General features: G+C 37.2%; 1 protein-coding gene across 14 annotated transcripts in view; it reads left to right on the top strand.

The window, feature by feature from the left end:
- The window catches only part of LOC123873604 (dual 3',5'-cyclic-AMP and -GMP phosphodiesterase 11), a 231,339-nt gene that overhangs the window by 175,770 nt on the left and 32,297 nt on the right, over positions 1-23,272 (top strand). For all 14 annotated transcript variants that reach the window (XM_045918498.1, XM_045918497.1, XM_045918495.1 and 11 more), the window contains 3 exons: positions 1,077-1,227; positions 17,287-17,394; positions 18,323-18,571. In XM_045918498.1, the coding sequence (XP_045774454.1) occupies positions 1,077-1,227; positions 17,287-17,394; positions 18,323-18,571 (508 nt within the window). The remainder of the gene's footprint in view (positions 1-1,076; positions 1,228-17,286; positions 17,395-18,322; positions 18,572-23,272) is intronic.

Below are 23,272 nucleotides of genomic sequence, written 5' to 3'. Positions count from 1 at the left end.
TTTAAAGGTATACATTATGTATAATGTACTATGAACGTTTATAGATGTGAACACTTAAGTATCATTGTACGAGGTTGTTGTACTTGAATCTCTACAAATAAAGTAATAAATAAATTTCGAATCCCTGCTCTTAGGTAGAAAATTTGCATTATAAATCAAATACGAATAAGCATTATTCATTTTTATGAGAAGGTGTATCATCATGCACATCCATTTTTAATATCGCTTGGATAAATGGACCTGCATTCAAAAATAGTTTGTGAAATATTTGAATAGTTTTTACAAAAATAGGTATTTCAGACAAATATACGTGCAAGTTTTTAATTTGAATAATTTCGAACCATTTTTAGGTCCCATACACGAAGGGTCAATGACCCTTTTACTAAGCCTCCGCTCTCTGTCTGTCTGTCTATTAGCGGGCTGTATCTCCTTAACCATAATACGTACAGAGTTCAAATAACAGTCTTTATTTCTATTGCCGCTATAAAAACATAAAATAAAAATTTCAAAATGGCCGCAATGCAAAAAAATGAAGTGTTATTTTTTTATGATGTTACGGGACCCTTCGTGTGAGTCCGACTCTTTCACCCGACATTATCATCGTCAACCGATAGGTATACGTCGATGAACATAGGTCTATTATAGGGATTGCCACACGCCACAGTCTTGCGCCGCGCCGCGCCGCTCATCTGAATCCAGCGGGTTCCTGTAACTCGGTTGATGTCGTCTGTCCGCTTAGTGGGGAGGTCTACTAACACTGCGGCTTCCGGGTTTTTTTAAAAAATGTTAGCCATGTTAATCATGACTAATATTCCCCTTTCCCCTCCAATTAGGCGTAAAGCTTGTGGTAGGAGTAGGTACGACTATGAGGCAACGGGTGGGGTTTGAACACGCGACTTTTCAGATTTGAGTCCGCTCTTTAACCGTTGAGCTATTGAGGCTTTAAGTTTGAGGTCATCATTTTAGCACCTTAGGATCCCAACGTCTATCGGTTTTCCGAACTATGTTCTCTTCCTATTGCTACTTCAGCTTCACAACCCGTTGACTTTCAGGTGAATTAAACTTATTGTTGGCAGATGTCTGGTGTCGAAGCTGTTCGACGTGTGCTCCAAGTCGACGCCGGAGCAGATGGAGCAGCTGGAGGAGATCAGGATACCGTGGGGCAGCGGCATCGTCGGCTACGTGGCCGAGAGCGGCGAGCCCGTCAACATACCTGATGCCTATAAGGTAAGGAGTTCTGTAAGACAAAGAATAACGGCAAAAGGTGAAGGTTCCTTCAAACCTAGTGTGAAACATAGATCCGTACAGTACAACCAAATTAATAATGCGCATAGAAATCTTCGTCACTGTTCGGCAACGGTCGTATGATACACATGATATTGACTCCTAATTTGTTTATAACAAGGTGCAAAATGCAAGTGCATTGTTTAGGGCTCTTACGATTCGGGTGTTTCTGGGAATACGACGAATTTTGCACCTTGTTATAAACAAATAGGAGTCAATATCATGTGTATCATACGACCGTTGCCGAACAGTGACGAAGATTTCTATGCGCATTATTAATTTGGTTGTACTGTACTTCCATATCAGAGTTATGTGCGTTTTAAGCAATTAAATATCACTTGCTTTAACGTTGAAAGAAACTTGCATTCCTGAGAGTTTTCCATAATACTTCCAAAGTTGTGTGAAGTCTGCCAATCCGCACTTGGCCAGCGTGGGTAGACTATGGCCAAAACCTTCTCATTGTGACAGGAAACCAGTGCTCTGTAGTGAGCCGGCGATGGGTTGATGATGATAATAATTTCCATATTCATCCAATATTACAAGTGTCTGTCTGTTTGCTAGCTTTTCCATAGCCCATCTGTTAAACCGATTTTGATAAAATTTGGTACAGAGAGAGGGATAAGGAAAAGTAAATAGACACCTTATGGGCGGGCGCGTTCACCTTTTTGGTGTAATAGCAGTCAAGTGCAAGCCTATATAGTTAAAAAAAGATAGCTGATACAGAAATAGGTAACTTTTTGTACTTACTAAATCAAAAAGTTCTCATGGGATTCATAAAAAACCTAAATTCACTTCGACCAAGTCGCAGACATCATTTATTCGGTACAGAGGCGGCTTACATCCTGGAGACGGATATAGGCTACATTTTATCCCAAAAAATTGAACAATTCCCCCGAGATCTTTAAGAAATCAAAATCTACACGGATGAAGTCGTGGGCATTATCTGGTATAATATCATACTTCACACTAACATTATAAAGGCGAAAGTTTGTGTGTATGTGTGTGTGTATGTTTGTTACTCGTTCACGCAAAAACCACTAGACAGATTTGGCTGAAATTTGGAATGGAGATAGGAATATCCTGGATTAGCGTATAAGTTACTTTTTATCCCTGAAAATCAAAGAGTTCCCACGGGATTTTGAAAAAACCTAAATTTATGCGGGTGATGTCGCAGGCATCGGCTAGTAAGTCAATAATATCAACGCAATGCATACCAACATCGCAATCATATCGCAATGTGAAAATGCAAAAGTCGAAATCTACATTTTAAAACATAGTGTGCCAGATTTTGCATTTTATTGCGGAAAAACTTCCAGACGTATCGACGAAGCACGTTTTAATTTCGAATTATTTTGTGAACACACATTTCTTTCGATACAGACGACATTATTCTGAAAAATAAATTGAGCAAAACTTTTTGAATTGGCTTTGAAACTAAGGCTTTGTTTCAATTTTCTCTCAATATTTCGCTTTTGTTTGATTCGTGATTGTATAAATGGAACTGTTTGTTTAACGTTTCCAATGGTTCGTGAGGCTATATTTTATTACTTCAGGTTCAAAATGTTAAATTCCTAAAATGTTGAATTCTCATAATATTGAATTTGCAAAATGTTGAGTCCTAAAATGTTGACCTAAAAAAAGACTTACCGTCAAGGTTGTTAGTTTTAGACCATTTTTGTGACGGGGGAAACATTTTTTAGAATTTGAATCCTATGATGATGATGTCTTTTGCCCAGGGCTTAAAACGCCACAATGTACCAATATTTCCCTCACAACTTGCAATATAGAACAAATACCACGATAAATTCTAACTGGCTCATAAGTCAGACTTGATGAATGGTTCAGTGCTAAAATTGTTCGGGCTTTAGGCCGCGGAGAAATTGTCTTTCACATTTCGAAAGGCATTCAGTAAAGTGAAAATGATGAACGTCCCTATTCAAACAGCGATATCGAATAGACGTTAGATTTATTATTTCTTAACGTAGAATTCATTTGGCTTCGTTTTTTACTTTGAGGGGTGATATAATTCTTTTTAGATATTCTCCTGTAGGTGCATACTAAAAAAAAGCCTGAAAATATTAAAATTATGACGGTAACATCGGCAACGGCAATGTACTTGTATGTAATGTACTTCATAGTACAACTCCTTTTATTGTATTATAAAATCATACGTGTTCGGCATAACTTTCTGGTATTCCAAACTCGTGTGGTTATGAATAACTAGAGGATGCCCGCGACTTCGTCCGCGAAGATTTAGATTTTTATAGATCCCGTGGGAACTGTTTGATTTTCCGGAATAAAAAGTTGCCTATTTCGATTACAGGGACGCAAGCTACTTCGGTACCAAAGGAGATCATTATTTTTGGGCCTTTTCTGAAAGTGCCGGCCAACGAAAAAAAATGGTACGGATCGTTAGAACTAGCCATTTGGAGTAATAGTTAATATGGCAGAAAAGTTGTAGGATTGCTCTGAACCAAGTTATACAAGGTCGAAGATTCATCATTTTCATACATTTTATTGATTTCTAAAAGTGCTGAGAAACATAAAATAATGTTAGATATTGCTAGAACTAATGATTTGAAGCAATTGTCATTATGACCCGAAGCCTGTGGGGCCATTATATGTCGTGTTATACAAGTTATACAAAAAATTAATATACTTTGTATAATTAATTGTAACCGATTTTATGATTTTGTTACTGTTCTGATTGTTTTATACGAATTTGAATACACGTACAATTATTTTGACTCCCGCGAAGTGCTGGATCAGCTGCAATGTGGACAAAATTCGTTTATACATACCTGGATTGTATGCGGCCTTATAATACTAGGTGATCTCATCCAGCCATCTCCCAAACTTCTGCCACTGGGATATCTCCGGCGAGCTCTGTGATGAATGAACCATTTGGTTATAAGTACTGTTCACCATAGTAACTACGGGCTTGCTTCAGTCGATAGCTGCCCAAAGCAACCTGCGTCGATTCTTCTGTGAATCTAGGAAAGTCATTGAACGGAGGATGTCGGCTTCCATAGCCTGGAAATGAGCTCTTTTTCTATTATAATTATTGTGTGTGATAACAAGTTCTGCTAAACTGTTTTGCGCATTGACCAGTTCATGGATTTTGTCAAGGAAATCACGTCTGTAGTACACGTTATTATGCTAGAACATGATAGCTGTTTAGCGATGTTACCGCGATCCTGAAATAATCGATCACGTTACTTAATGCACGGTCACTCTGATCAATCCTGAGCAAACGAAAATCTCTTTTAAAGCAATTGTTCATCACTTCCACCATCCAGCGGCAAATGGTAACAAGTTTAGATTTATTGGTTTGGTCAGTAATTAGCTGGGTTTCATTTAAATGTTTTGTTTCTAGCATTTGTGTCACATAACCGCATGCCTCAAGAAAGAAAGGCTATCTATAAAGGGCATGTACAGACAGATACAGGCATGTACATATATCTTCAGAAAAGCACTAATTACTTTTTTCAGTGAAAATCATACCCTAACCACAAGTTCCGAAACCACTAAAAGCCTTTATATTTGTTGCGATGGAACAATAATCTACACGCTGCAGCAACTTACAATGCCTAGATTTTAAATGATACCTTAAATGATATAGAAGATTTTTACTGGATTTTTATCTTAGTCCATGGTTTTGCAGATACCATAAACAATCTTGAGGTAATCTTTCTTTCTTGAGGTGTGCGGTTATATGGCATAAATGCCAGTAACAAAACATCAGTAAAAACCCAGCTAACTACTGACGAAGCCAATAAATCTAGACTTTTTATCATTTGCTGCTGGATAATGTAAATGATTAACGACCGCTTTGGAAGAGATTTTTGTTTACTCAGGGTTATTCAGGATTTGTAACCAGACATTAAGTAACATGGTCGATTATTTCAGGATTTTGTCAGCATTGCTGAACGGCTATCATCTTCTGATAGACAACAACGTGCATGCACGTGATTTTCTTGACGTAATCCATGAACGGCCAGTGAGCAAAACAGTTCAGCAGAACTTGTTATCACAAACAATATGTAATTATAATAGAAGGAGAGCTCATTTCCAGGCTATGGAAGCCAACATCCTCCGTTCAATGACTTTCCTAGATTCACAGAAGAATCGACGCAGGTTGCTTTGGGCAGCTATCGACTGAAGCAAGCCCAAAGTTACTATGGTGAACAGTACGTATAACCAAATGGTGCATTCATCACAGAGCTCGCCGGAGATATCCCAATTCCCAGTGGCAGAAGTTTGGGAGATGGCTGGATGAGATCACCTAGTATTACAAGGCCGCATACAATCCAGGTATGTATAAACGAATTTTGTCCACATTGCAGCTGATCCAGCACTTCGTGGGAGTCAAAATAATTGTACGTGTATTCAAATTCGTATAAAACAATCAGAACAGTAACAAAATCATAAAATCGGTTGCAATTAATTATACAAAGTATATTAATTTTTTATATAACTTGTATAACACGACATATAATGGCCCCACAGCCTTCAGGTCATAATGATAATTGCTTCAAATCATTAGTTCTAGCAATATCTAACATTATTTTATGTTTCCCAGCACTTTTAGAAATCAATAAAATGTATGAAAATGACGAATCTTCGACCTTGTATAACTTGGTTCAGAGCAATCCTACAACTTTTCTGCCATATTAACTATTACTCCAAATGGCTAGTTCTAACGATCCGTACCATTTTTTTTCGTTGGCCGGCACTTTCAGAAAAGGCCCAAAAATGTATGGAGCTAGAATGATCTCCTTTCTTACAAATCGGTATAGTGGATGGGTCTTTAGGAATCCCGCGGGAACTCTTTGATTTTCCGGGATAAAAAGTAACCTATGTCCGTCCCCGGGATATAAGCTAACCCTGTACCCGTCAGAATCGGTTACACTATTGGGCCGTGAAAAGGTAGCAGCCAGACAGACAGACACACTTTCGCATTTATAATGTATGGATAAATAAATTGATGATTTCCAGTGTCATCGCGCGTTGCTAAAATCCCGTTTCTTGTCTGTTGAAACCTAAAAGTTCAATTCGGATTGCGGCAGTTCCACTTCCATTGCGAGCATTTTATTCCGTGGTTTAAATTTTTTATGGAATTTAATATGCGGACTTGCACTGCAGCTGGCAATAAATCTAGACGTAAATGGGAAAAAGTCAAATCTGTTCACGTCATTGGCCATATGACGCAGACTTTTCAGCAAATAAACGTACCATTGCAAGTTGCCACAAATACTGGGCTTATTTCTGCAAAGTCTGAGGGCTGAGGCATACAGATGGGGTGGAATCGAGTCGATTCTTTTTGATAAGCAAATTTTTAAGCAAATAAAATGTTTTGATTTGATTTGATAACCACTTGAACTTAGCTTTATGTATCATCATTATAAACCGATGGAGTCCACTGCTGGACATAGGTTTCTTGTAGGGACTTTCACAAGCCGACGTATTGCGCCGCTTGAATCCAGCGGGGTTGTCCACGTCATGTGGAGGGTCTTCCGACGCGACGCTGTTCTTTCTGGTGCAGGATCGCCATTCTAACACTCCCCGAACGTTCACATTAAAACATGTTTACTGGAACATTAATATAAATGACGTTCACCACTTAAGTAATTACTATCACCACTACATCATTGTTAGATTCATGCTAATATTAAAAATGCGAAAGTGTGTCCGCCTTTCTGTTTGTCTGTCTGTCTGCTACTTTTCACAGCCCAACAGTATAACCGATCAGGGTCAGGTTATATTCCGGGGATGGACAAGACTACTTTTTAACCCGGAAAATCAAACAGTTCCCGCGGGATCTTTAAAAACCTAAATCCACGCGGACGGAGTCGCGGGCATCCTCTAGTAAATAATAAACAATCAGAAAGTGTACAATAGTAGGTACTTACCTAATTTGAATGATTTTGATTTTGTTGTACAATTTAGGGTGACCTTTTATTACCCGGTAGTTTATTGTTTAAAATAATTACCGTCAAATCTTTTTCGGAAACTTCAATAGACACCGCTTCATTAAAACTGCTTCATATTTTGTAGCTGAAACGCGGTTAACTTTGAAGCGAGCTAATTCCAGCAACTTAACCTGGCTGACTGATGAAATGCTATTCATTTTCCCTTCAAACCAAACGTTCTCCTTTTCAATGTACACCTCGTTCACTTGCCAGAGCTCACTAATTGGAGATTTTTCAAATGAGATTCTTGAATAACGCAAAAAATTAATGTCTTATTGTTTAAAAAATTATCAAGAATCAAGGCATCTAAAAGCAAAATTAATTTTCTTTCTCAGTTGATTGCAACAGTTAATTAGATAATATAACCCTAATTTGCATTCATACTAATTGAATCCATACTAACACAATCAACTCAAAAGAATGTCTGTCTATCTGTTAGACGTTTTCACAGCCTATTGGCTTAAATTATTTTGCCGAGTACAGAGATAGCCGAGTATAGAAAATTAAGAATTTATATTGGATTATTAAAAACCTAAATCCACATAGATGAAGTCGCGGGTATTATCTAGTTGTACGCATACCCGCTCCCCACTCCTGGCGCCATCCCGATTGCCATCTCGACCTGTCGCGTACTAAAAAAGTTTAATAAACTAAGAATGTATGGTAAACACTCAATTTTCGCTTATAAGGTCTACGTGTCTGGAATAACATAAAACATGGTCTTCTGAAAAAACCGCATCATTTTAACGTCTCTCGCAATTCCTAAAATACCTTCCGTAATGAAACTTCGCATTTGAGAGCGTTAAAAACCCTCTCCAGCGTTTGGAACGGCAGCGCTCGCAATGCGCCTATAAAAAATAATGTTCACACCCTTTTCTGTAGCTTTTCAGTAAACATTTTTGGGTCTCTACCAGCTACGAACAAATAATTGTGGTTCTTTATACAACGTCACGGTATGGCGTTTTATTCGGAGCTCGGCTGTACCGCTTTATTACTTTCGGGTTTACTTTCCGAAATAATGTATTTTTAACCCCCGACCCAAAAAGAGGGGTGTTATAAGTTTGACGTGTGTATCTGTGTATCTGTGTGTCTGTGTATCTGTGTATCTGTGTATCTGTGTATCTGTCTGTGGCATCGTAGCGCCTAAACGAATGAACCGATTTTAATTTAGTTTTTTTTGTTTGAAAGGTGGCTTGATCGAGAGTGTTCTTAGCTATAATCCAAAAAAATTGGTGCAGCCGTTTAAGAGTTATCAGCTCTTTTCTAGTTTTATTGTAGAAAAGAAGGTTACATAACCGTTAGGTTCATAATATTATGTCAATTGACAAATGTCAAGCTGTCAAGATGGACGTTGCCTTGATACATAATTATTTATTTGAAAATGATGTTTTGGAAAACTCTGATACTTTGGATCGTCGGGGGTGTTATAAATTTTTAATTTACACTTGTTATGTCAAAATTAATATTTAACCCCCGACCCCAAAAGAGGGGTGTTATAAGTTTGACGTGCGTATCTGTGTATCTGTCTATTTGTCTGTGGCATCGTAGCTCCTAAACTAATGAACCGATTTTAATTGAGTTTTTTTTTTGTTGAAAGGTGGCTTAATCGAGAGTGTTCTTAGCTATAATCCAAGGAAATCGGTTCAGCAGTTTGAAAGTTATCAGCTCTTTTCTAGTTACTGTAACCTTCACTTGTCGGGGGTGTTATAAATTTTTAATTTACACTTGTTACACTAAAACATTGATATCAAAGTTGGGGCAACGCATGCGGGGCATCCTCTAATCCATATATAATGTCTTAGCTTACGTCCCGGGGACAGACATAGGCTACTTTGTCCTGGAAAATCAAAGAATTTCCACGGGATTCTAAAAGGCCCATCCGTTTAACCGATTTATATATGAAATCTGGTACAGACTATAGAGGTAGCATACGTCCCGGAAATTCATATACCTTGGCAACTTTTCATTCCGGATGGGATTGGTAAAAAACCTTAATTCACGCGGACAAAGTAGGATTATTCAGACCAGATTTGTCAGTCGCTGGTCCTCAGGCTGGATCTAAATCTAAAATGTCAAACAAATTGTACTATCATCAAAAGCTAAATCAAATTGATTAATGTACCTAAATGCATTTCTGAAAATCGCTTCGAATCTTATTCATATTCTAGTAATGGAGAAATTATGTAAAACTAATTGATAAAGTATTCAACCGTAAAATAAACTTATCGTATAATAAAGCTGTTAAGTTACTTTTTCTGAATCATCAGAAGTCTAGCACGTGGCTATTGGCTTATATACATTGTATAATGCTGATATTATGGGTTGATAGATATTTCTTGTAAAAAATTAGACTAGCTCGATACTGCAATCACACCTATTTCGAAGTTATGATAATAGTCTAACATGGATTGAATTGATTTGTTTGAAGATATGTTAATTATAGTTGGCAGAAAAAATGGAAGTCCGAAGCTGTTGTTCTGCAATGAAACGAAAAAAGCAAAACTTGTATAGGTTACAAAAATCTCAGCTAACTAGGGAGCTAACACTTACGATGCCTCACGGTCCCATAGTATGACGGCAAGGGAAAAGGTATACTAGAATACCTGAAAAAGAAATTTGAGACATGACATTTTTTTTTAAATAATGCTTGATTTTTTTTTATCGTATATAATCTGTGATCAGTCGACAGACAAAGCAGATTTTTTTAAATTACAATTATGTTTGAAATGCAGTTATTCATTTTTTTCGGCGCGTAGGTACGTTGTACATAGCCTCGTAATACGAATAAGAGAAGCCATAGAATGTGGCTAGTCACCCCTTCCAGGAGGTGGCATGTGTAGAGATTCACCGCAGTGCAAAAGAAAGACAAAATTAAAGAGCAAAAGTGCCAGCAGTCGTTCGCCGTAAAACGCACGTCCATTTAGTTTTTCAAAGCGCATGAAGTGAGGAGAGGCCATTAATTTGAAAAGTTTAAAATGAAGAGGGCGTGAACACAGCTGCAAAAAATTTGACGCGGGTATTTTATCATCGTCTAGCGCGCTTCGCTTTTGTTTGGCCTCGCTCGCGCTTTATTTACCGGGTCTGCGCGGCGTTCAGTTACGTACAACGAAGTGTGTTTTATTCTTTGAATGAATGGAATCGGTTATTTCGTTGAGTGAATGAAATTATTTATTTCAATTCAACGGTCTCTTAATAGCAACATTTTGCCTAAAGTTACGTCCTCGCTTAGGTAATTGTTTTCATGCAGACTTTTTAGAGCTTTATTACTAACTAACTACTGTATTCTCGTAGACAATACCTCAATGCCTTAAGACTTTAACCGACGCGTTCTTCTCGTCTTAACTTATGGCACTGAAACGTGGACACTAACAAGCGAATTGGTCCATAAATTCGAAGTCGCTAAGCGAGCTATAAAAAAGCTTTAGAATTTTGAGTTTTTAGTCGTTTCATGAAGGATAAGATCCGGAACGAGGAAATATGTTGAAGAAAAAAGCCCAAACGATCTTTAAGGCCAATGTCAGAGGACGGCCTTGCTTGTTGCAGAGGCGAGGCACGATGGAATATGAAAAGGATGGTGGGAAGCGGCTGGTTGAGGAAAGAAGAGGACAGGTTGTGTTGGCGATCAGTGATCTCTAGGAAAGCCTATGTTCAACAGTGAACGTGCGCAGACTGATATGATAATGATAAATTACTATTTACTAAATATTTTTGAAACACTTTTACAAGCTTTCTTGAATTATTTTATCAATGATAGTACCTATGTTCATCTATCAGGTATTTGTAACTATTTTCCTATCTAATACCTAAAGTAGTATGATGGATAAAAATAAATGTTACATATTATTATAATGAAGTAACTGTTTAAACATTAAGTTATTTGGATTGTTTTCTCAAATACTACTAACAAAATGTCAGGTCAATAACAGCAAAAACGTGTACGTATGAATAATTCGTGCGGAATGCCAAGCCCTCTAAATAAATGCTAAGCTATCCATCTTCACACACTTCATGAATTCCGTGATGGAGGTTGCCTTTTGTTGCGAAATTATGTAAGTATATGAGTGAGGAGCCTTGCTAATGAATTATTGATACATCTACAAGCTTATATGTGTTATTATAAAGGGTATTTTTGTTATCAGGGACCAAAACGGAGGCAATTTAGCAATAATACTAAAATTGCTTCCGCTAGGAATCATAACCCGGTCTTTAGGATTAAGAGACCACAGCGCTCACCACTGAGCCTAGAGGTCGTCAAGTCTAAGAGTTTTTTATGTGGTTATTTTGAAGTGATTATGAAAAACCACTTGACCATGCTTGAATAATCCCCATTGAATTACAATTGAAAATCTTATATAAAACAAGGGCCCATATTTTTAAAATTTTTTCAACTCTTTTTGTGTTGGAAGGCTGCTGTTTCACTAGAAATTTCAGTATTCTGGTGCGATAATATAATGAAACAGGATCGTTCAGATATCGGATCGAATAATGTAGAAACGCTGTTACATTTTGTGTAACATTTTCCGAATAATTAAGCCTGATATATATTCTGATCTACTGATTTCAATAATAAACAAATTATTATGCTTATAGGTTTTATGCCTGTATCACCAGATCCTTTTTCAAGTTAATCGATATTAAATTTTAATTAATCGTTCATAAATATTAATGAATTATCCACACGACACCATAACTCGGGCGCAACACATACAAGTTCTGGCCGACTTCCAAAATTTCGGCCTTGTACCTATTACCAGTTATGTATACCAGAACGTACTTGTATTTGTATGTCTTGCGACAGAAATTTACATACACAGATAAGTGGCATACAAACTACATAAGTACATACAAACGAATAAATTAATATGCAAGAAAATTGGTCCTAAATAAAAAAATCTTATTTAACTCTTGATAGTATAATTGGGGGAAGCGTTGGTAGTACAGCTCCTTGGAAGAATTCATCTTCCGGCTTAAAATCTTGAAACTTAGAAATAAGAAGTTTTAAATTAGTGCGAACTGCGCAAAGTTACGAGTATGTTATGGAATTACTCTTAAAATCTCACGTTCGTTGGTAGAAACAAGCCAGATATCTGGATGTCAGATATTCTCCTAACTTCTATTAATCCAGGTCATTTTGACCAAGTACATGCAAATTGTAGAACTAACTTCTACCTTCTGTTTGTCCCCAAAACTACACGATATGGGACTAATCAAGAGTTGGATAGACAAATTCTAAACCCAACAATGCATTGGCGATCTGTCTGGCGCTACAGTCATGGGCGGCGGTAATAACTGATAATAATCGTATCATTTACTGTCACTGATAACAACCATGCTCTTTCATAAGATTTTCGAGTTGAATATAAATACAACAAAAGATGTTCATACCATTATCATAACAATGTACATACCTGAAGGCTGCAGGAAGTTTTTAAAGAGATATTTTTTTATTGCATGTCAGAATCGGTTCGCACAAAACTGAGTTGGCGTATGGAAAAGTTTGGTGTTAGTCAATAAAAATATCTGCAGATAGCTAACTATTTAATTCTTAAGTAGGTATATACGTTGTAGAAATTCGGGTAGGTACATCCCACTTCTGAAAATCAACTATTTTATCAAAAGTCTTTGCAAAATGTCTATTTTCCTTGAATTTAATGGAACTGAAGGTCTCCATTAAACATTTAAATCCATGCAAAACCTAACATTTACGAGCAGCGTGTGGAAGTTATTAAATACGTAGTTTGTGTCGATGTGCTTTAATTGTCCGGCATGCCTTACCACAAGCTGAAAGTTTGTTCCTTTCATTTGTATCTGAATATATTCCATGAAACTGTTCCTAACTGAAGCTTCTACGAATTAAATTTTCTGTTTCATATTATTTCATACCTATTTATGTACGTTTATAATACTTATTTAGTATGAAGGACATAGATACTAGTTATGTCTATGGATTAAGGTTTTTTGAAGGGTTTATTGGAGGTTTATGCTTATATACAAAATCTCAAGTTTGTAAGGAAAGTGTGTTTGTTTGTTGGTTTATTGGTATTCGTCGGTTTGTCGCACAATCATGCCACAACCGAGCAACGGATCAACGTAATTTTTGGCATGGTTTTAAAGACCTGGAGAGTGACATAGGCTACTTTCATCCCGGAAAATCAAAGAGTTTCTACGGGATTTTCGAAAAATAGATTTTTATATAGGATGAAGCGCGAGGATCAGCTAGTATAACATAAAGCGAATTTTATGTAATCCATTCAACAATTTTCTACGCTGTAATAAATTACAGCGCGGAACATCCGACGGAAGAGTATATCGTTTCACAAAATAACCAAGCGTCGCGTCGGCTTATTGCGAATGGTTAAGAATATATGGGTGTCGATATGTATCGGGTAATTTATAACTTTATACAGTAGCCTTACAATAAGATGTAGTGCATGGACATGTCTGGTTTGCTGAAGGGATGGCTGCAAGCCAAAGGCGGGGGTGATATAGTTTCAGCTTGTAACGGTATATCTGCTAAAGACTTACGGCTCGAACGTACTACGCGTTTGTTGGGCGTGCGTGCGTCGCGTCAGTAAAATGCTCCTTCACATCCAACTAGCGTAAAGTCTGTGATAGTAGGAGTAGGTACGAATATTCGACCATAAAATTGCTTTACTGATTGACAACAGCTTCCAGTAAATCAAAATTTCAAGAAGGCTGAAGCCCACATGCATTAGGATAGTTAAACTCATTTAGTTAAATTTTGCAATGCTTTCTTGCATTTTTAACCTCTGACCCAAAAAGAGGGGTGTTATAAGTTTGACGTGTGTATCTGTATATCTGTCTGTGGCATCGTAGCTCCTAAACTAATGAACCGATTTTTAACTTTAAGTCTAGTAAGTAAGTCTAATAAAAGACCTTTGCTCTGACGACATTCAACTAGGGGTGGTAAAACAATTTCATAGTCTTACAACAATATTGCAACAAGATTTAACCTTCGACCTTTCGAATTTCAGCCTGCTCTTTGACCGTTGAGCTGTTGAGGCTCTAAATGTACCAATGCGCGTTAAGTTAGGCATCAAAATTTTGTTTTCGTTTCTTGTCAATCAGTATCACGACATAATATGTAAAAAACAAAAGATTTAAGGTGCACGCGATGGGCCTTTGTCCGAAATAAGCTATAGAAAATCGCACGCGCCCGACAAAATATACTAGTCTGTTCGTGGCCTAGGATTTAATCAGATTTATGGTATTGATGAGTAACCGCAATACTGCATAGAGTGATCTATCGGTAACACGTGGCTTGTTATACACAAAGCCAGTAATTTGGAGATTGATCAAATACGATAGTCGGAACCACTGAAATGGACAAATCAAGTAGGTATACCTACCCTAGAATAGGTCTGCTATACAAATTGACAGTAATTTTTGTGCCAATTTTAGGAATTCAACATTTTGAGCCTGAAGGGATTCGAAACGCTCCACCTAACTTACCGGGAATTAAAATTGACTCTTTGTCTAAAATAGTCTTCTTGTTGACACTATGTTGACAGATGTCTCATCACTAACATATAGTTCCGAGTACGCTCATAAATGACGCTTATTGTTGCTATTAGCGCCAAAATAGCGAAAATCAAGTTGCTTCGGTCGGTAAGCAGGTTCCAGTGTACTTGTATTAGTGGAGGTCGGTGGTCAGAATGACAAATCTATCAAGTGCTCGTATAAGCGAACCATAGTATATACTATATTATCTAGTAGACTAGTAGATAGGCGTATGAAATATTACTTAGATAAAGTTCAGTAAACTAAACTAATTTCGGATTTATTCTATCCTATTCAAAGAATTCCAATAAATAAAATGATAAATACACCATGTGAAATAAAGGAACCTAGGTCTATGAGAATCGTGAAACTGGTATAAACTTGTATGATAAAGTGGTCGAAATATCACAAAAAAAGTTTCATGTAAGTATTACTAGATAATATCGGGTAGCAAAAAGATAAATAGATAAACTTTCAGCAGCAAAATACGTATTAAAACGAGGCGATGTATTGCTCTCTGTACCGACGGTCGCTATTGGGCCATCAATTATACCGTTTTGGCTGTAACAACCTAAATAATTCATGTCTAGAGTAATGTCCTTTATCGGCTATAATTATTGGTTAATTTTCGTTCAATAAATTGTTGTCAATATTATAGAGAGAGAGAGCCAGCGCGTGCCAGACATTCGTTATTTTATAAAAGCTGAAAGTTTCTCCCCAGCACAGGGAGGAACGATCAGCGATTATGAAGTTTGGATCATGGTGGCTTTGGGAGATAACAGGTTAGGAAGATAACCCTTAAACTATTAATTGTTTAATTTTAAGGGTGTCTGGCAGAGTATTGCCACGACACTAAGTGTCAGGCAGCACATGACGTGATTTCTAATACTATTCTAAAGAAAATATTAAAAAAATTAGACTATACCTTGACGTAAATTTTTTTACGCCTTTATTACATGTAATCTCCTACAGACACCATGATCCAAACTTCATAGTTGCTGATCGTTCCTCTCTGTGTTGGGTAGGAATTAAAAAGTATGATGGACTAAGAGCCAGCATAGACACTCTTTAAGATAAGGCCGCCTTTGCACACAATTGTTTTTTCTGTTTTCTTCTTTCTGTGTTGTGATCCTTTACATGTGTTTTTGTGTGCAATAAAGTGTTCTATCTATCTATGTATCTATCCTTCGCATTTGTAATATGAGTACGGGTTTTTTTTTAATTGAAAATGTTACAATAAAACTTAAAACTAGCCTTTTATAGCCTTATTTGTTTTTATTATCTAAATATGTAAAATCGGATATTTTTCTAATTTAAATTGTAGTAACATGATAATTCCCAGCATAACAAATTGTTAAAAATTACACATTTAACCACATTTTTCGATAAAAGGTCGAAGGTTTGACTAGTTTTTCACATTACACTGTTTCACATGATCCGGGTGGTGTAATCGAAATCTAGAAATGAAGCTGACCACAGATCTCCAGCGGCCTTTCATCTCTTTCCGAGAGAGCAGCTCTTGATCTAATTGGTTCTTAGCTCCGCAAACATTCTACTTTAATGCGAAAAATGGGAATGAAAAAGGAAATTGAATGCTACGGTTTAAAAACGTTTAAAGCACAAAAAATACCTCTAGATATTAAATATTAGGTAGAAATAGCGGGCTATTTCTTGCTTTAAAATAATTTTATTTTTACTTTCGTTGATGATATGTTACCTATACATATATTATGTTATGTTACTTATTAAAATTTGAAAAATCCTTAACCTTGTTTAACGAGTTCCATTTACTTTATTTATTTTACATTTCGAGTCGGAAAACTGTTATTTTGCTTTTTGAGGTAGAGTTAATAGCAGGGTCCAGTGTCTAAGATACGAGTTAGCCCTTGACCGTAATATCATCTGGTGGTAAGTGATGATGCAGGCTAAGATGGAAGTGGGCTAACCAGGAAGAAGTATGACAGTTTTTATTAAACCCATACCCCTTTGGTTTCTGCACGGCATCGTACCGGAACGCTAAGACGCTTGACGCCACGGCTTTACCGGTAGGTTGGTAACTATCGTGGTAAAGCCACGGATTTAGAAATTATAAAATTCCAAACCCCTGCCGGAAATCGAACACGAGGCCTCCCACTAATAAAACCAAATCGCTTACCACTGTGCTAGGAAGGTCATAAAATATTCACGTTTTTAAAGCATTGCTATTTAACAAGTGTCCCCTGTGATAATACCTACTGCAGTCCAAGGTACAATTTGCTTCCTCTTTCCTAATTCGAACCGCTAGGATATGGAATGCCCTTCCGGCGTCAGTTTTCCCTTCCGCCTATAATATGGGTACCTTCAAGTCAAGAGTGAATAGGCAACTTCTAGGCAAGCGCGCTCCATCTTAGGCTGCATCATCACTTGCTAGCAGGTCTGATTGCAGCCAAACGTTAGTCTATATAATTAAAAAAAAATCTAGGTTGGATTTTTTTTCCAGTGGATTAATAATAATGTTTCTTTGTTCTAGGACGAAAGGTTTAACCACGACATCGACCAGCAAACGGGTTACAAGACGAGATCACTATTATGTATGCCTATCAAGGACATCAATGGCGAAGTCATTGGAGTTGCACAGGTGAGGGTTTTATAAACAGAACTTTTTTTGTATTTTAGGGTTTTTAGGTTTCTCAAAAGGAAAAAACCGCTCGCTCTTTTGGGTTATATAATTATGAACATCTTATTTTGGGTGTGTGAAATATGTATTATTTCTTTTCTGAGCTAGAATATTGCAATAATCCGTGAAAGAAACCCCCAAAAAATGTTCGTCAGTTTTGGTCACAGCTTACAAACTATTTTATAAATCGTTGTTTTCAGTATTTTTTGTTTAAATACAGTATAATATGGTACATAATATACCGAAATATCATATTCCTAACTAGTTTAGTTTTGTGAGTAATTATCGTTGGTACGTTTAACTACCTGAATAAACTATTTCATTAATCGTATAAAATTATCATTGAAATATTGAAGATAAAATTGTAAAATACGTTTTCATTTCTAAATACACAATTTTTATAACAAAATACGTGTTCAAATACAAATTGAAATCACCACGGCAGCCGGCAAAAACAAAATGAAATAAAGTAAGCTTCGTTTATTTCTCGAGTTGATCTTTATCAAAGGAAAAGAAAGTTTCAGTTTACAATTGGTAGGTATCTTGGTAAATGTAATGTCAGAACCATTTCAAATACCTTTGGCAAAAGAAACGAATGATTTTCAATAAACGGAAAATGTTCCTTTTACCGTTTGAACAGGTATCAATTATTACGATAAATAAACAGCTGTGACGGACAGACGCATGAAGCTTCACTACAAGGGTTCCATTTTTTCCATAGCTGCCTGCCTTTCATGATTCTAGGCCGATGGGAAGTACCCTATAGGTTTTGATTCCCTTGACGGGTCTTGACAGACACGACAGACAGACAGATAACGAAGTGATCCTGTAAGAATTTCCTTTTTTCTCTGGAATTCCACAAAAAATTAAAAGGACATTTTGATTCCAGGTGATAAATAAACAGAGCGATGGACCTTTCACGTCGTACGACGAGAAGGTCTTCTCATCCTACCTCCAGTTCTGCGGCATCGGCCTGCGGAACGCGCAGCTGTATGAACGCTCACAGCTGGAGGTGAAGAGGAACCAGGTGCTGCTGGACCTGGCGAGGATGGTCTTCGAGGAACAGAGCACGATAGAGCACATGGTCTTGAGGATACTGACGCACACGCAAAGCTTAATACAGTGTCAACGGGTACAGGTACGTCAAAGAACTTTTCCTTCAACTAGCTTATGCCCGTGACCACGTCCGCCTGGAATTTACAAACCCTTATTTTATCCCCTTAAGCACCATCTCCACGGGGGAGAGAATCGCAACGCGTCCGACCTACTATCATCGGCGATAGTATCGCCCTGTGGAGATTGGCCTTTAAGAGTTGTATGGAATTTGGTGGCACGGCAAGGCTATCGCCGCGTTTTTCTCGTCCGTGGAGATGGCGCCCAAGTGGTTGAATTTAAAAAAAAAACATTCCTTATTGGATTTATACGTCCTATTAATAATTTGGTTGTTCTGCTCCTCCATCCTCGGCTATTTTCACTAGTGGATACCAGGCCTAAAGCGCTAGGCGTAGAAACTTGGGATTTCGTTTTCCTTATAACATAAACCTCCACTAAGAAAGGATTTTCAGAAAATTCACTAAAGCGAAACTAGGACGAGTTACTTAGTCGCTAATCACATATATCACACGTATCCTTCAAACAGGTAAGGAGTGATAAGGGAATACACAGGCAAACACGCATTGTGTTTTTAAAACTATTCAGAGATTTATTACCACGCACAAGTACCTACACATTAGTATGTACTACGTAGTTTAATAAGAACATAATATTGACCGTATTAATTCACCCCTATTGACTAATATTCTCTAACAAGGTAACAATTGTCAACAAATACGCAATTGCGAACGTTTTGTGTGAATTATGTACAGTCAGCATCAGAAATATTACGCTGGGTCCATGTTTATATCATATTGGTGTATCGTACTATTTTCGTTACATTGTATATCGTAAGACCTATAACTTGTATGCGTGATAGACCGATGCACCTTAAGCCCCGGTATCCACCAGTTCGGCTAGCATGGGCAGTAGATAAAAATTATATCCCCCGATTATATCCACTGATGTCATAGAAATCAGTGGATACAATCGGGGATATAATTTTTATCTACTGCCCGTGCTAGCCGGGCAGAGCGGAGATGGGTGGAGATGTGTTAAGCAGACCAATCATATTATTGTGAAATGACGTGATAATTGTTTCGCGTCATCTAATCCGTAATGTGATTGGTCTACTGGGCCTAACCATAGGCTTGTGCTCAAAACACAAACCTACGATACGACGTCACACCTTCAAAATTGGAACTTACGAATTAGTTTGCATAGGTTATGCTACGAATAACTTCCTTACTCAATAATAATAGAAATGCAACGCGTTTATATAATGAATGGGACTTTACAATATTATAGTTTATTTATTTATGTTTACAACCTCTGCCTAGTAATCTCATTGTGAGGTTAATAAATCTGCCACGACGTCTTGACATTATCATTATTATCAATTACCCAGGAAACATAAATAATCCAAGGAAAAAATAAATACAAAGTATTTACATAGCTCACATTCACTACCTTTATCACTTTTACAGAGTATGCTTACATTTCACTACAAATACCTATTGCGAAAGCGTGTTTGTCCTTCAATCACGTCGCAACGGAACCAAGGATTGCGTGTTTTTTGCATGGGTATAGTAAGTAAAGACCTGGAGAGTGATAAAGGTTACTTTTTATCCTGGAAAATCGAAGAGTTCCCACGGGGGTTTTGAAAACCTAACAAAGTCGCGTCCATCATCCAACTATGTAGTTGTAAACTAGGACGTACTACAATTCAAATGGGTAAATAGCAAAACTCAAACGAATTTATGATTAGCTTACATCAGAGTTGTAATCAAATATGTGAATATTTTTCGTAAATAAACAAAAAATAAATCTAAATCTGCAATAGTATATGAAGGCTAATAATAATATTAATTACTAGAGGATGCCCGCGACTTCGTCCGCGTGGATTTAGATTTTATAGATCCCGTGGGAACTGTTTGATTTTCCGGGATAAAAAGTTGCCTATTTCGATTACAGGAACGCAAGCTACTTCGGAATCGGTTAAGTGGATGGGTCTTTAGGAATCCCGCGGGAACTCTTTGATTTTCCGGGATAAAAAGTAGCCTATGTCCGTCCACGGGATATAAGCTAACCCTGTACCAAATTTCGTCAGAATCGGCTACACTGTCGGGCCGTGAAAAGAAAGCAGACAGACAGACAGACAAACTTTCGCATTTATAATATTAAGTATGGATAATTCTGTTGTTCACAACCTCTAAACTATAATTGGCAGTTCTAAATGTAGTGCTACGATCCTTTTCCTCAGGGAGCATTATGGAACAAGTAGCAATAAATACATTTAATTTAGTTTGGAGTTGGCGTACAATACAATTTAGCCACATTTTTACCTTTAAAAAAAATCTAAAATATTGAGCACCAGCCTTGCGGATTAGGTAAATCTGAATGTGACTGTATTTTGCTGTTCAAATTATTATAAACGTAGACCGTACTCTAATCACATACACGTACTAGGCATTATTTGCGCTAAATACCAAATCTAATAAAGGTACCTACTTGAGACGTTTCTAGAGAGAAAGCTATTCTAGATATTTAATAGCATACAAATTTCAATAGATCCTTCAGACAGTCACTTGAAGAGAAATATAATATAGAAAAATAATTAAAGCTCACGTTTCAAATAGTAACGAGAAATATAAAATTATATTTGATGCTCTTCGATGAAATATATTTTAATGAAGTAGTGAGAAGTACTATACTGTCCCGATACTTCTAACATTGGAAAAGTCTCTCTTAAAAATTTAATGGCAAAGTATATAAAAACAAATAGTACCTAAGTACATGGTATACCACCAAGTGCTGATAGTCACTAGAACAGACGGTAGGTTAAGACTGGGTTTCTTGGCTCCTACTCACACGCACCTCTGACTTTTCAAAGTTATGTGCGTTTTAACCCCCGACCCAAAGAGAGGGGTGATATAAGTTTGACGTGTGTATCTATGTATCTGTCTGTGGCATCGTAGCTCCTAAACTAATGAAGCGATTTTAATTTAGTTTTTTTTGGTTGAAAGGTGGCTTGATTGAGAGTGTTCTAACTTCTAAGCTATAATTCAAGAAAATCGGTTAAGCCGTTTGAAAGTTATCAGCTCTTTTCTAGCTACTGTAACCTTCACTTGTCGGGAGTGTTATAAATTTTTATTTTACACTTGTATACAATTAAATATGACTTGATTTAATGGTGAAAGAAAACTGCATGCCTGATAAATTCGCCATAATGTTCTCAAAGGTGTGTGAAGTCTCCGAATCCACATTTGGTCAGCGTGTTAGACTAGCTATAGCTAAATCCTTCACATTCTTAGAGGAGACCCGTGCTCGGTAGTGAGCCGGTGATATTGATTATGATGATGATGATACGACCAAGAAATCAAGCATCAATATGTTCCTCATATTATCACGCATAACGCAGAAAAACATGCATGCAGAAGAACGCCTAGTCACGGAAAAATGTCGCGGCTTAGAAACTTCCACCAAGGCAAGGAGCACGTGTCATTATTTATTTAGAGTTTTGATTCCCTTGAAGGGTCTTGACAGACAGACAGACAATGAAGTGATCCTGCAAGAGTTCCATTTTTCTCTGGAGATGCGGAACCCAAATAAGGTATAACATAAATTTAAATTGTTAAATTATTTAAAAACACTACATTCCATGATACCTTTATCCCATCGATGATCTGAATATAGATACGTAACCTCGAAAGAAAACCGCGATTGTGCTACGTTATCTTATACTCTATAAATAAATAGTAATTATATAATTACTATTTATTTAGTAATTATATAATTACTATTTCTGTGGGATGCGACGTGCTCTTGCACCTTCGCGCCAAGCCATCTCAGCCGAACGTCGCGAGTTGCCGGCGCCGCCGCGGAGTCCGCTGCCACGCGTAAAAAGACTAAATACGCCCCACTCATGGCCAAATACTTCTTCGTCCCTTTGGCGGTGGAGACGATGGGCTGCTGGGGTGAGGAGGCGCGGGGCTTTGTGCGCGACATTGGCCGTCGTCTAAGAGAAAGAGGCTGCGATCCACGCTCTGGGGCCTACCTGGTCCAAAGGTTGTCCATCGCCATTCAGCGGGGCAATGCTGCCAGCTTGATGGGCACTTTTGGTCCAGGGGCAACCAGGGGTGGTCATTTTGACGACTAGGTATAACTAGTAGTAATTTTAATTTAGCTAAGTATTTTATTCATTATATGTACTGAATGAGTATTAAAACTTTAGACTATAGGTCTCTTTCCAAAAAAAAAAAAATTACTATTTATTTAGTAATTAAATTGTATGTCTATTTAGTATATATTCGTATGTTACACTTGTATGTATATAGGTCACAACAGCTTTGTTTTGCTTCCACTTATTTGCATGGCAGTTCTATATTTTGTTGTATTCGGGTATGCCATTGAAATAAAATATCGAAATATGTATATATTCTCGTCCTATAGTACGGGAACAGAAACATTCACAGAGCCTGCTTTTGGAGTTCTTCCAATTATATTTTGGTCGGTTTTTTAAGCATTGAAGAAATATGGTTGGAATGGAAATATATAACATTTACCAGTACGAAATAATGTTTTGATCTTTCGCAAAATTTCTAATGGAGCTACGAGTTTTAGGGCCCGTTAAAATAGCGTACGGTATGGTCAACTGAATCTAAATGTAAAAGTAGATTAAAGTTAGTAACAAAGTTAGTTCTTTCATGTTCATCGCTAGCCATGCCAGGAATTTTGATTAAATTTT

The sequence above is a fragment of the Maniola jurtina genome, chromosome 17 (assembly GCF_905333055.1).
Source record: "Maniola jurtina chromosome 17, ilManJurt1.1, whole genome shotgun sequence".
Taxonomy (NCBI): Eukaryota; Metazoa; Arthropoda; class Insecta; order Lepidoptera; family Nymphalidae; genus Maniola; species Maniola jurtina.
Note: the sequence above shows the minus strand (reverse complement) of the source record. Positions and strands in the feature narration are given on the sequence as shown.